The 14,487-nt window shown below is 41.7% G+C and overlaps 1 protein-coding gene across 1 annotated transcript in view; it reads right to left on the bottom strand.

Annotated features, from left to right (window-relative positions):
• LPAR1 (lysophosphatidic acid receptor 1) overlaps window positions 1-14,487 on the bottom strand; it is a 65,693-nt gene that overhangs the window by 14,797 nt on the left and 36,409 nt on the right. The window contains exon 3 of the mRNA XM_066616022.1: window positions 11,804-12,551. Within this exon, the coding sequence (XP_066472119.1) occupies window positions 11,804-12,551 (748 nt within the window). The remainder of the gene's footprint in view (window positions 1-11,803; window positions 12,552-14,487) is intronic.

Below are 14,487 nucleotides of genomic sequence, written 5' to 3'. Positions count from 1 at the left end.
TTTAAAGGTCTGACCCGGCAGCAATTAAGAAATATATTGAAGCTGTACACAAATCTTTTTTTTATTTAATAATGGTAGGAAAAATGACTATTTAAGACATTATCAGCACCAGGGCACTTCTGCTGCATTTTATTTCAGTTTTTCCATCCATTAGTGGTGCTAAGTTTTATGTACATTCTTCAGATAGTTGTTCTAATATAATGCTGAATGTATGCAGTTATACTTACGCGTCTCTGTGCATACTGACTACTACTTAATGAAAGAAATGTATGGGATGGGACACTTTCAGGATGGATGATAGAGGCTGTGCAAGGTTAGAAGAAACCTCCTACCACGTCTTCCCCCCCTCCCCCAAAATCTTCACTGGACAAAAGAGTAGTGTCAAGGATGATTTTGTGTTGCCTGATATCCCTGAAAACTGAGGTAGCAATTGGAAGGATTTGTGTAGTTGTATAAAACCAGATTTAAAAGAACTGAAAGAAGGGGGAAGCTATGCAGCAGTACAAAAGCCAGGAAAATAAAACTGTGGTAAGGTTTGTTCCTTTAGAATGAGGTAGGAGAGATCACAGGATAAAGTGTCAACTGCACTCATTTCTTGAATCATTTTCAATGACAGTCTGTGTGAAAATGAGCTAATGGAGATATCCAAAGATTACTGTACTGCTTCCTTTGGCTCTTTGTTTTTATTTTGTCACCACATTTTCTTTTTCTCCTTTTAATGACAGTTGACCCTGCATGGCCTTCATCACCCCAGCAGGATGGCTTCCCTCCTGTGCTGAGATTAGCATTCAGTTTTATCACTGTTTTTAATGCTGACAAAGCATCGTCCTATCAGGAAACATAATGCATGATCCCCCTCAAACATGGACTTTAACAATCTTTCTGGGACATGCTAGGTTGTGTGTGTTAAAACACAAGAGAGGGAGAGACAGAGAGAGCGAGTGTGCTGCAAAACATTGCTGAGGGCAAGAAAAACCAAGCAGGAATTGAGCCGGTTTTGTTGGTGTCTCCTACGACGGTGTGTTAGCTCTGAAAAATCTAAGTGGCAGGAAAAAGTTAATTGTGGAGAAAGTGCCACACACGAAGGAGTGAGAAAGAGGAGGGGAGGGGTTTTGATAAACCTATGCTAACAAGACACTCTTTTACTTAGGTTTTGACACTAAAGAGATGCCCAAATTGGAGGCAGGCAAAAGAGGGTAGTGAACAAGGCAAACGGATGACAGGCACAAGAAAATGATATTTCTTGAGAGGAGAAAAATTTACAAGTCTAATTTTTTTTTAAAATTACAATCATAAGCAGGTTTTAGTGTAAAAACCTAGGAGGAGGCAGGAGGTCTGGTCTAGAGGGTAGAGCCTCCGTCTGCCTGAAGATAACATCCACAAGGTCGCCAGTTCGAGGCCACCGGCACCGTGCGACCTTGACGCAGCTGACAAGCTGAGCCGAGCTATTTCCATTTGCTCTGAGCGTGGGAGGATGGAGGCCAGGATGGAGGCCAGATCAAAATGAAACAACTGAATTGTTGTGGCTCTTGAGAAATAGAGCCTTCTTTCAATTGTAAAAATCCCTACGGGGATTTAAATTAGCCTGCCTATGTAAACCACCTTGAATGAAGTCTTGAATAAAGACCAAGAAAGGCGGTATATAAATACCTGTTATTATTATTATTAAAAATTCCTCTCCACTACAATGCAAGAAAAAACTAGAACTTTTAGGTATTTAAATCAAAACAATATGTTTAGGGTTAAACTGGGCTTTGATGTGTATTTGATCTGTGTGGGGGAGCGAAATGAAGGAAAGTTGCATGTTACCTACAAGATCTTTTTTCCGTAAGAATTCAATGTGCAGACCAGTTAGTTACACAATTATGTGGCACTTTCTCCCCCAGCATTTTAAAATAATGTATGCTTAGTCTAGATGAAGCCAAGTACTGTCTGGATGATTTACTAATTTCAAATCACAGTAGGTATTCTAGAGACAATTACTCACTTGGGAGAGTTTTTCACAACTAAACTGAATTTATGACTGGGTTAAATTAGATTTGCCAGTTGTCCTTGCAATGCTCCACAATGCTACCCTGACTTCTACAGTGTAATCAGATTCTACCCAAGAACAATGATATCAGTTCAGTCTATTCTGTCTGACACAAGAAATATATATTTATTCTTTGGCAAAAACAATGCTATACATGTTTTTGTTTTCCAAGCAAAAAGCATGCACATGCACACACACAATGGTAAAGAGCTTTCGAATATTCTCTTTTTCATGATATTTATTCAGAGGGGAGCCCTTTCAGGGTGGTAAAGATAATTTACTGCAGCTTTAAACAATTCTAAACTAATTGCTGACCACTTAACCATTTATAGAGATAATTTATAATTGGCTGAACATCAAAAGGGAGTAAAGGAAGGAAGGCCAAGAGTGGGGGCTACAATTCAAAGAAAGGCACCGAAGCCAGTCACTATCAGCCCAATGCTATTCCTCACCATGATGTAGCATGCAAGCATGCCATAGACATGAGTGCTGCATGCTGTGGCGGAGGGGGGTGGATCAGGAGGCCAGCAAGAGCTAACTCTGCAGAGGCTCCTTGATGACCTATGCATCTTCTCAGACTTTCACCAGCTATATAGCTGTTTAAGTCCAAGAACGTCAGGGAGCAGGACAGGCAGAAAAATAGAGGATAGGTTCTGACAGGTGCAACAGCTCCCAGATCCATCCTCTCCCTTCCCCAACACACCCTCTCCCCGGTTCCTTCCACAAAATGTTCTGTTACTTCTTCCTCTCTGCCCACTACGCAATATACCTCCTCCAGCAGAGTCTGAGTGCTCTGATGTTGCGCACTTGGGTCACTGACCATTCATGCTTGTAGTCCCATCTGTTCTGCAGGCCAACAGAGAGGGCCTTCTCCTGACAGAACGTTAGTTCCATCAGTGGAATGCGCCCATAGGATTGGGTTGTTACATTACATGGTTGGAGTAGGTGTGTGTTGAGTTGGTGTGTGCAATCCTCTCCTAAATGCTTAATGTTTCTTACAACAAATAGACTGCCCAACATTTCCAGACCTGAATCTGTACTCTAAATTTGCATTGGACTCAAGATAGGAATGTTGTTAATGTGGGGGAAAGGGTTTTTATTTTCATTTTTAAAAGATAGCAATACACCACTGCTAGCAATTACAAAAACTATACCACTTTAGTCTAGATATGTAGACTTGGAATAGCATAAGAAAAGGGCTTCTATTGCTTTTCCACATGCATGGCTACTGGTACATTTAAATTCCTCTCTTTAGTGGAAAAAATGCTAACTTCCTGAATCCTAAAGGGAGTAATTAGCCTGTATTTAGGACACATAAAAATAAAATGTTAAAAACCTGTTCTACATTCAGTCCCCCCAAAGCTTCTTATGAACCTAAGAACGTAAGAAGAGCCCTGCTGGATCAGGCCCAGATCCAGCTTCCTGCATCTCACAGTGGCCCACCAGCTGCCTCAGGGAGCACACACAAGATACTTGCATCTTGCTGCCACTTCCCTACATCTAGCATTCTATTTATGCTCACACCCCAGCAAACATACCAGATTGCAGTTGGGTTGAGTTCATTAAACAGTGACCAGTTTTTAATGCCTGAAACCTACAAAATATACCTTCCTTCCCTCACCAGTCTGGTGTAGGCAAAAAAACCTGCCATCCATGGCCAATTTGGATGACAGAAAAACACTCCCACCCGGCCTTCATAATGAGCAACCAGCTAATCTCAGACTGTACATACCCACCATGGCTTGTAACCTGTGATGGAGTTTTCCTCCAGAAATCTGTTCAATCCCCTTTTAAAGCATCTAGGCTGGATGAAACCAGAACCTTTTTTGTTAGGAATACTGGATGATTCGATTCAGAAAGACTGTGCAATTATGTTTTTACATATGACAACTGCTGCAAGACTATTGTATGCTGAATACTAGAAGGTTCCAAAGATACCTTTAGTGGAAGAATAGTGGTTAAAGATACCTTGCAGAAATGGATAAACTTACAATTCTTCTTAAAGACAAGTCAGCACAAACCTTTATGTACATTTGGAAACCTCTCATGAACTTCCTGCACGCGAAAGGGAAAATGGGTCAAATGAATTATGGATTTGATGAGTAGACAATCGTTATGTAACTTTTTTCTCTTTTCTTGTTATTGAAAATGTACTTGAGAATAACTATAAGACTGTTTAAGAGGTGAAACCCAATATGTTATATGATTTTGTAGAAGAACAAAGAAACGTAGATTGAGAACTCCACATCTGGTACACAACTTTTAATCTCTTTTTTCCTTTTTAAATTTTTATTTGCACCTACTTCTAATTTACTGAGTTTCTTTACTTCTAATTTACTTCTACTTCTAATTTACTGAGTTTTAATCTTTGATCTTTCAAAATAAACAATAACTTAAAAAAAAAGTCCAAATCGTTAGGATCATCACATTCCATGACTAAATGTTCAGTTGTAGTATACATTAGCTCAAATAAGGGCTGCCCAAACTCCAGCCCATGGGCCATTTGCAGCCCCCGGGGGCCCCCAATCTAGCCCCCCATCTCCAATGGGCATTCGGCCCGCTGGAGACCTGCCGGAGCCCTCTCTGGCCCAACGCAACTGCTCATCACAGCAGCAGCGAGTGGATGGCTGGCTCTGCAGAGCTCTTACACTCTTCCTGAGAATTCTGAGGAAGCCCCGCCCATCTGGCAAGCAGGAGGAGTTTGGGGAGACCACAGCTGAGGACACATGTTGGATGGGGGTGAGAAAGCGCAGGTCCATTTGAACGTACTGCTTGAGTTTGCATGGGGGCGGAGGGCGCTGAGAGACAGATGTTTGAATGTGCTGCTTTGATGTTTGTGAATTGGGAGAAATGTGCGCTGGGCAAGTGAGTGAGGGTGCACGTGTGTACGTGAGAGAGGAAGAGGGATGGGTTGGGGAAGCGGAGTTGTATGGGAGAAATATTGGGACCTCCTCTGTGGTGTGTCTTCCCTTTCAGATTTTTTTTCCCCTACCCACACCTGCCCTGGTCTGAGACTTTGCAGGTTTCTTTGCTACCTGCAACCTCCTTCACCCAGGTGCTGTTTCTCCCCATGTGCATCACTGCCTTTTCCTGCTGTTATTTCCTCCCATTCCTGGCTTGGTTCTGTTTCTGTTTAAAAAGTGGTGCCTTGTGCCTCCCATTTCATTGCTTGGTGCTGCTCATTTCATCCCAGATGTGTCTGCTTTCACTTTTTTAAAATTCTGCTCTCTCTGGTGTGGTGGCAGTTTTGGCACCATGGCTTCTTTCTGGGTCTCCCTTTTCTGTTTGGAAAATACTAGAAATCCTTGGTGTTTTCCCACTTCATCCCTCAAATATATCTTTTTTTTTTAAATGTTTCCATGTTTTTCTTTGCCTCTGATAGTTATGTCTCAGTCTACCGTACTTTATATTAAGGGGGGAAGAGTGTGGCCATCAGATCCATGGGCTAAGTTTGCCCAATCACATTCCCAATATAGCCACACCCCTTGGCATTTATAAATCAGGCAGCAACCTCTAGGGCCTCTAAAAAGTTTAAGAACCACTGCTGTAAGGTAATTAAATACCATTATCCCCATATTGCAGACTTGCTTATGGAGAGAGAGCGACTTGCTTAAGACCACCTAGCAAGATCATAGGAGAGGCCAGATTCAAAGCAGAAAAATCAAGTCACTGCTCTGTCTCTTGGCCACTGAGCTATAGCAGCTTTCTGGGGGGAAAAAATGCAACAGAAATTACCAGTAACAGTAATAAGAGGTGACTGATTTAGACAGTTTAAGAGCAGTAACTAATCTTTATTTGCTTAAAACCCTCGGCCTATAGATTTTAAACATATACTTATCTCAAAAACACCTGAAGACTGACATACTACTTCTCTTGTCTCAGAACTGAAAGCCATTGATGTAATGACTCTTGCTGCCAATGCCGATGCCCGAGTTTGTAGCCTTGATTTTTTTCTATCCTGAATCAATATACAAACATCATTACTGTTACTCAGGAGTCCAGTAGGGTTGGCAAAAAAGGAATAGGCTCCCATACTTGACACTGCTGTAGTGCTTTCCAGTCTGTAACACTACTCCTTGAACTGCACCACTCAGCTTTTCAAAGCAATTTCATGAACAGCTTTCCATGATCTCCAAGAGCGACAGCCTCTTATCATTAACTGAAGTAGTACATATTGTCTGCTTTCCTCTTATGTCATTAATTTTCACTTAAGCTCTGAGAACGAAACATTTGCTCCCAAAAAGTCAACAGAAAATGACAATAAAATCTGTTTTCTTCACACTAACATCAATCTGCATGGAAAAGGCAAAGAGTAGAAAACCATGGGTGGGGGGAAGGATAGTGTGCAAATGGTATCATTTCCAGTGAAGCTCTTTATTCAGATAACCCATAATTGATGTTTGCCTCTCCCAGTCATGAGATCATTAAAAAATAAAGCTTTCTGTTGGCAAGTCTGCCAAAGTTTGAGAAAAGTACAACCGGGTTTTACCTACACTTATGACAGCAAGACACTCATGATCTGGTGAAACCTACTGTAATTGTTAGGAATATGGTTCATGTGCTGACTATGGGCCAGTGAAGAAGTTTTAAAAGCTTTGAGCTGGAAAAGGTAATAATAATAGTGATCATAAAACCAAGGAATATAAAATGAATGTCTAGACAAGGATACAAGTTGCAATTAGAGGATTTTAGCATACGCTAAAGCTATTGCACAGAAATCGGCCTTCCCTCTCTTCACACCATTGCAAACTCCTTGGATTTACTCATTTTAAGAGGCATTTGTTGTTACAGCTGTGCAAACAAACACTGGCCATCCAAAACCCTTAAAACCAACCTATCTTCCAAAATCTCTGGGCATACCAATATTGGTGTGCAAGGGCTCTTCTCAGGGTCCTTAAACACCCATTTAATGTGTTCTTGGCAGCTTCTTGGCATTTTCCTTTGTCTTTGTCAAAGCCTCTTGATTAGGCAGTTAATGATCACAGTGATGGTTTCAGGATGCCCCTCCCCCCCCACAGCTTGTGAGAACTGAGCTTATGTCACCACAGTAGCTGATACAAACAGGTCATAAAACATCATGACCTGGTATTAACACTGATGCTACCCCTGCTCACCTGGCAAAGAGGCCTCTTTTAAAGTGTTTGTCATCTTATATTTAGCTGGGGGGGGGGAGCAACTAGTGTCTTTTCTACTGGCTGTTTGCTGCAGTTTCTTTTGCATCCTTCATTAGATTGTGAACCGTATTGGGTCAGGGAACTATTTATTTATTCATAGCCCAATCCGATGTAACTCCCTGTGTGGCAATGCAGCTGTGCCAACAATACCACCTCGTTCCTGGCCCCAATCCACTCTCCTCCCCACCTTATCTAAAGAAATATAGTGGGCCCTTCGAATCAACAGGAGTTTGGTACCAGGGCCCCCTGCAGATGATAAAAACAAGGTTGCTCAGGTTCCCTTTAAAAAATAACATTTCCTACCTTGGGGTTGAGTACCACAGACCACGCCAGCTGCAGTGCTTTGAGGCAGTATCAGTTGCTATTGGAAGCTGCTCCTAGGCTGCGCCAAGGCCCGCAACCCACTCTGGTGCACACCCAAATGCATTGCAGAAGCCAATTCCAGGTTGTGCCGAGGCCCATGACCTGCTCTGTTGGCCCTGGCATGCCCCCAAATGCACAGCAGAAGCATTTCACATAGTTTGTGACTGATTAGAGGAACTTGTGCTTCGAATGTTCCTTAGACTGCAGTCCCACGTATACTTTCATGAAGCCAACTGTTTTGTGCCCATGACATTCCTGCAATGGCTCTGTTCTACAGCACACTTCAAATACAAAACTCTCATATTATCATTTGCGTCACTGCCCGACCAGGGTCCATTTTCATGCCTATGTATGCCAAATAAATCAATTCAGTGTAAGCCACAGAGCAAAAAGACATGCTATAGAGAAAGAGTTTTATGTTCTCTCTGACTTTAGATATTTCAAAAGCAGCTTTGTTAGAAGAGAAAAGGGCTCAAACTATGAAATCATTTCCTTCTGTTTAAAATATTTTACGGGGGGGGGGGGGAGGAAACAAAAGACCATGAAAAGATGGAGAACATCTCTTCTGTTTTGACTCTGCCCTAATATTCAAAATTTCAGCAATTCTGTGGGATGATGCAGAGTGCCAGCTCCCGACTGCTCCAGCCAGAGGTTCAAGTCATAAGTCAAAACAATGAACCCTCTTGTGAAATTCAAGTGGATCCACATCACTCATGCCATTAGAAAGAGATTTTCCCCCCTCTGGAGAATGGGTGGCCATCCTATTGGAGCAAAGCAAGGCTGTTAGAGATGGCAGGCACAATGTCAGGCATTTATGAAGCAGAAAAACAAGATTCTCCTGTTTGGTCGTTGCACAAGTGTAGAGGAGATGGATGAAAACACTTTTCTGTTAGCTGGAAATATTTTTCCCCTGATTACACTTGTAATGAGAAAGAGGGTTTAAAGGGATTCAAACCATTTTTAAAACGATGCCGCTATGCTAACTTAAACACATTGCTTAGAAGTAGGTCTCCATGACTTCAGTGGTGTTTATTTTTAAACATTTAATGCTTTTTGGAGGGATTATCCAGAGTCACCATATTCTAGTAAATGCAGTTTTCATTCTCCGAGTATAGGCATGTCCCAGACTGCTGATGAAACTCCTCCTTGCTGCCAATCCAAGCACTGTTGGACAATGTGATAGGAAATCTCCTACGACAAAGGCTCACAATAGCATTTTAGGATTAAGTTCCTGGCTGTATTGAAGGGAGAACTGCCGCACAATTTCATTCTGTCACATGTGTGACAGGGCTTGCTCTCTTCTGATCCTGACCAGCTGTTCCAAAGGCATTACATGATCATAGCTTAAAAAATGTCTTGCTCAGAATTTTCTAGTAATCAGAGCATCTGAGATCCACGTAAATGAAATTTCAGGTTTCTATCTGCTTTGCAAATATTTCAATTTTTCTATCCCCTCTCAGCCAATGAGTCAGCAAATGAAGCTTGAGCTTCTTAAATATATGATTTCGATTCCCCTCGGTTCCACCAGATGTCATGTGCCACAGCAGCCATGACAAAAAGAGCACATCAAATGCTGCTGCTGAGCAAACTGCAGGGACTCTTCCTTTAAAAGAACACAAATATTTTCTTTTCCCCTTCCCTCTCTCACAGCGTGACACTTCATTTTGTCTAAGACGCAATAACCTAGTGCTAGGCCACTAGAGAAGCCTGTATGCTTTTTCTCTATGCAGCACTGTATACAAGTTTTACTGATGCAGAAAGCCAAAAGTTTATTTGGAAAAATCCATGCAACATGTGGATAAACATTCAGTAATCTTTTCCACACACATGTCTGAGAGCATATATTAGGCCTGTTTAGCTTCTCCCAGCCCAGGAAATACAGTCTTGGCAGAGACAGATTGCTAAAATAGCCATTCATGCCATAGAAAAAGAAATGCCTGAGGTAGAATGCTGAATTTTCCATTCATTTGATGCTTTAATGATGGCAACCTTCTAATATGAAGAATTGGGAAGTTAACCTTCTATTTGGGAAACCCTATTAAATAGCTCAGTTTGGAAGAAACTCAGTATCTGCTACTCAAGCTGTAACAGAGCTGCCCATATGAAGGTTTACATTTGAAAATCAAATCAGGAACTATTGCTAAGGTCACAATCTTATAAGGAGCTGCAGAAGCTGACGGAACATACCAAGATCCAGGTCTACAGAGCTTGCATCCTGAGTACACTTCTGTACTGCAGTGAGTCATGGACTCTTCGCTCACAACAGGAGAGGAAACTGAACGCTTTCCACATGCTCTGCCTCCGACACATTCTCGGCATCACCTGGCAGGACAAAGTTCCAAACAACACAGTCCTGGAACGTGCTGGAATCCCTAGCATGTATGCACTGCTGAAACAGAGACGCCTGTGTTGGCTCGGTCATGTCGTGAGAATGGATGATGGCCGGATCCCAAAGGATCTCCTCTATGGAGAACTCGTGCAAGGAAAGCGCCCTACAGGTAGACCACAGCTGTGATACAAGGACATCTGCAAGAGGGATCTGAAGGCCTTAGGAGTGGACCTCAACAGGTGGGAAACCCTGGCCTCTGAGCGGCCAGCTTGGAGGCAGGCTGTGCAGCATGGTCTTTCCCAGTTTGAAGAGACACTTGGCCAACAGTCTGAGGCAAAGAGGCAAAGAAGGAAGGCCCATAGCCAGGGAGACAGACCAGGGACAGACTGCACTTGCTCCCAGTGTGGAAGGGATTGTCACTCCCGAATTGGCCTTTTCAGCCACACTAGACGCTGTTCCAGAACCACCATTCAGAGCGCGATACCATAGTCTTTCGAAACTGAAGGTTGCAAACAATGAGGAGTAAGTCCCATTACTAGAGGTGTTATTTTGGTCCTTGGAGGTACTAATGATCTTCCTGTTATAATGCATGATCCTCAGTACCTCCAAAGGTGAAAATGAGATTGGCAGCGCAATCCTGTGCATGTCTACTCAGAAGTAAAGCCCATTGAGTGTAATGGGTAGAGGTGTTTGAAAATGGTGTTATTTACCTTACTCAGAAGTAAGTCCTTTGTGTTCAGTAAGACTTGGGTTGTAACCCTATCCTACTCACCTGAAACACTCTACTTATAATGTAATCAAACCTTAACAACATTAAAAAAGTGAGTTCTAAATATCACTTGGCAATGTTTCTTCCTTTTATCCTGTACAGAAACAGAAATGTTATAAAGAAGAAAGAAGAAAAACTGGTAATGAGTTAAAATGGCAGTGTTTTCTAAAGGAAATTTCTGCATAAATATTCTTGTACATCAAGGACAGAGTCTACACAATGAGAACTGGTATTGGCAAGAGCTATGAATGCATTTAAATATTTAGAAACACAACGTATTTCAATAGCTATAGTTATAGTCGCCCAAATTACTATCAATACAACCTATAAGTTTGCAAGGGAGGGCACCAGGATGCAGATCTCTTGTTGTCTTGTGTGCTCCCTGAGACATTTGGTGGGCCACTGTGAAATAAAGGAAGATGGACTAGATGGGCCTATGGCCTGATCCAGATGGGTCTTCTTATGTTCTTATATTTAAGTCATAGCTGCTTCTTAGGGAGGAACTCAACATTAATACTAGCCAACATGTTAAGTCCTTTTGCTCCATTTTCAGTAATATGCTGAAACAGAGTTTTTAACTGTCACAATATGTATCCGAAGTTCAGACTGCAGTCTTCTTATCGAACCACCAGGATAAGATAGAAGAGTGTTGAGTAATAGCTAGCAAATTATTCGTTGCACAGACCTTCTCAATAACAAACAGCAGACAATTATTAAGCAAAGTTGTTCCTGGCTGCATGAAAACAAAGCCCTGATACCAGCTATCGTGTTCTCTGTTGTGAACTGAATCCAGAGGAGATGCCTCCAATGGAAAAAGCTCATCTGGATCCAACTCCATACATATGTAACTGTGGCTGTCCTATGTCTAGGACAGCCCAAACATGACCTTAGCAGTGAAAAAGTCTCTGAACGGTGTCTCCTTTCCATGCTACTTCAATAGGATCAGAATCCTGAAGTAATAAAAGGACAAGTCCCTGGCATGCATTTGCTAACCCAGTAGCACTGACATGAGAACATGCATTTCAGACTTGTTCCACAGTATGTCAGATTTAGGTGGAGTGGGAAGTTCTATGAAATGCTGAATAGTGTTGCATTAGAATGGTTATAAGAAAAATTATTCTCCCATAGATACTCACCAAGTACAATGACCACAGTCTTCAGAAGGCTCATCATGGTGTCCCGATTCCTACGTGGTCCAGAACTATGCCTAGACATCCTCATAGTCCTCTGGCGGACATAACCAAAGATATGAGCATATAAGACCACCATGACCACAAAGGTGACCAGGTTGAAAATAGCCCAGAAGACCAAGTAAGAGTCACTATAGAGTGGTGCCATGTTGGAACAGTGAGTGATGTCACAGATACAATTCCAGCCCACACTTGGTATAGCACCCATAACAATGGCCATAGTCCATATGACAACAATTACCACCACAACTCGCCGGTTACTCATCCGAGTATGTAGCTGCATGCGGAACACTGTAATATGCCTCTCAATGGCAATGGCCAACAAGTTGGCGACAGAAGCTGTCAGACTAGTGTCAATGAGACCCTGGCGGAGGAGCCAAGTACTAACAGTCAATCTTCTAGTGTTGGGTCCTGTGTTAAACATAAGGTAAAAGTATGCCAGTCCTGCAAAGAAGTCTGCAGCAGCTAAATTAGCCATTAGGTAATAAATAGGAAAGTGGAAACGCCGGTTGACGTAGATAGCCACCATAACCAAGAGGTTGGCTAGCATGATGAAGACACATACTGTAATCCCAAGGCCCATGACAAGCTTGCTCACAGTGTTCCATTCAGTGGCTAGGTATTTCCCACTTCGATTATAAAAGAAGGCAATGGTTTCATTGTAGTAGCACTGCAGTTCGCCCATGGCTGTGGACTGGAAGAGAAGGAAACAAAGTGTAACTACAAGTCAGAACTTAAAAGTATTGCAGCATCTGAGATAATGATTCTAAAAAGAGGCAAGCAAAGCCAAATTCAAAACAACAATAAAGGAGGGGGGAACCCTCAGAACTCCTTCATTGTAATTACATCCTAGACCAGCATTAAAAGTATGGTTAAAAAAAGCCTTGGAAAATGACAATACAGTCCCTTCTGTGCCAAACATGTTGGTGGAAGCTTAGGTTGCCCAATATAACAGGTAGAAAAAAAATGTCAAAGACATTGCTATCCACTACAAAATTTTCAACCTCATTCTACAGAACTGACTTTCCATAATATATATGCATAGTGAATGCACAGTATCAAGACAAAAGGCAACAGGTGGTAACTGTGCAAAGAGTAAAATTAAGATATAAAATATTAAAAGGCAACAGACAGTAACTGTGCAGAGAATAAAATTAAGATATAAAAACTCCTTTGAATGTAAAACATTTTTCTGCTGTTCAACTCAAGCAGCAGCCAAACCAATTTTACATGTATTACAAAGAACAGGGAGAAAATTTCGCAAACAGGGGCTTTAAGTCAATATTGCCTTCTCTGTCTCGGGCTAACTCACTCCACTCTCCCAGGTCACACATCTATTAAACTGCTATTGGTGTTATTCTGGTTTAATGGTTGTAGCTTCTTCCGAAGAATCCTAGGAACTGTAATTTGATGAAGTTGCTTAGAATGATTTGTTAGAAATCCCTAGCCGCTCCCACCCCCAGCACTACAGCTCCTAAGGTTGTGGAGGAGAGAGAACAGCTGTTAAACTGGTTTATGCCTGTAGCATAGCTATGTTCTCCGATGCCAAGACATGTTGCCATGTGCTGTTAATTATTTAGAGATGCTACATTATAAAGGGCATTTCCTAGCAGACATAAGTTGTGAATGCCTGTGGATTTCAATTTCTAACTGAAGGGACTAAAAAATATGAAAGCTAATAAGTGTACACTGAAAATTTGGCAGAAGCAGCAGTGATGGTAGGAACATCCACACGGTCCGGCAACTCCTGTTAATTCATTCAACTACAACTTGTCTTACAGACAGTCAATAGCTGGAGAGTCAACAGGTAGATTCAGGAATTTGCAATCCATCACTTCTCTTCTTTAAGAGACAAGAGATATAGTTGGAGTTTTTCAAATAAAGTAAATTACAGCACACAAATACAGCCCACTTCTTAAAAGTTAATCACAAGTAACAAGCCTTATTTAAGAACATGCTCCAAGCTGATAAACCCCATGCTCCAAGTCAATTACAGAATGTTATTCACAGAATTTTCAATCAATGATCCTATGTGTTATTTATGGATGACCTTATAGATCAGGGGTGCTCAAACTTTCAACTTTAGGGATGCTGGACCTTTAACAAGTGTATAGAAGAGAGAATTTCAGCAGGTGCAGCTTGTCATCTGTGGGACACCTGCTGCAATTCTCTCTTCTATACACTTGTTAAAGGTCCAGCATCCCCAAAGTTGAAAGTTTGAGTACCCCTGTTATAGATAATCAGGAAACCTATTACTTCCTGCTGAAGATTCCTAAATCTGATGAACCTGATGTTTAACAAGATCAATGATAGTAGTATACCTCATGCTGAATGGCTTGTGGGCCTCAATCATAAATTTTTTTATAAAATCCACTCTGTCCTCTTTTCATATCTTAATATGGCCTTGACTGCCCTCTGCATGAACTGTCCATTTCCATAAACAAATTCTTATTTATTTTATTCACTCCAAGTGAATATTCAGATATTAGATAAAAGCAAGCCATTTTCAATCACTCTTGCTGCTCTTATACTCTTGTTTCTGGCTTGGCAAGGGCACAGAACAAGAGGAGGGCCCATGATCAGACTTGCATGCTATGAGCTTGGAGCCAAAAGCTGCTGTCCTTGGCATA

This window comes from Tiliqua scincoides, chromosome 2, assembly GCF_035046505.1.
Source record: "Tiliqua scincoides isolate rTilSci1 chromosome 2, rTilSci1.hap2, whole genome shotgun sequence".
Taxonomy (NCBI): Eukaryota; Metazoa; Chordata; class Lepidosauria; order Squamata; family Scincidae; genus Tiliqua; species Tiliqua scincoides.
Note: the sequence above shows the minus strand (reverse complement) of the source record. Positions and strands in the feature narration are given on the sequence as shown.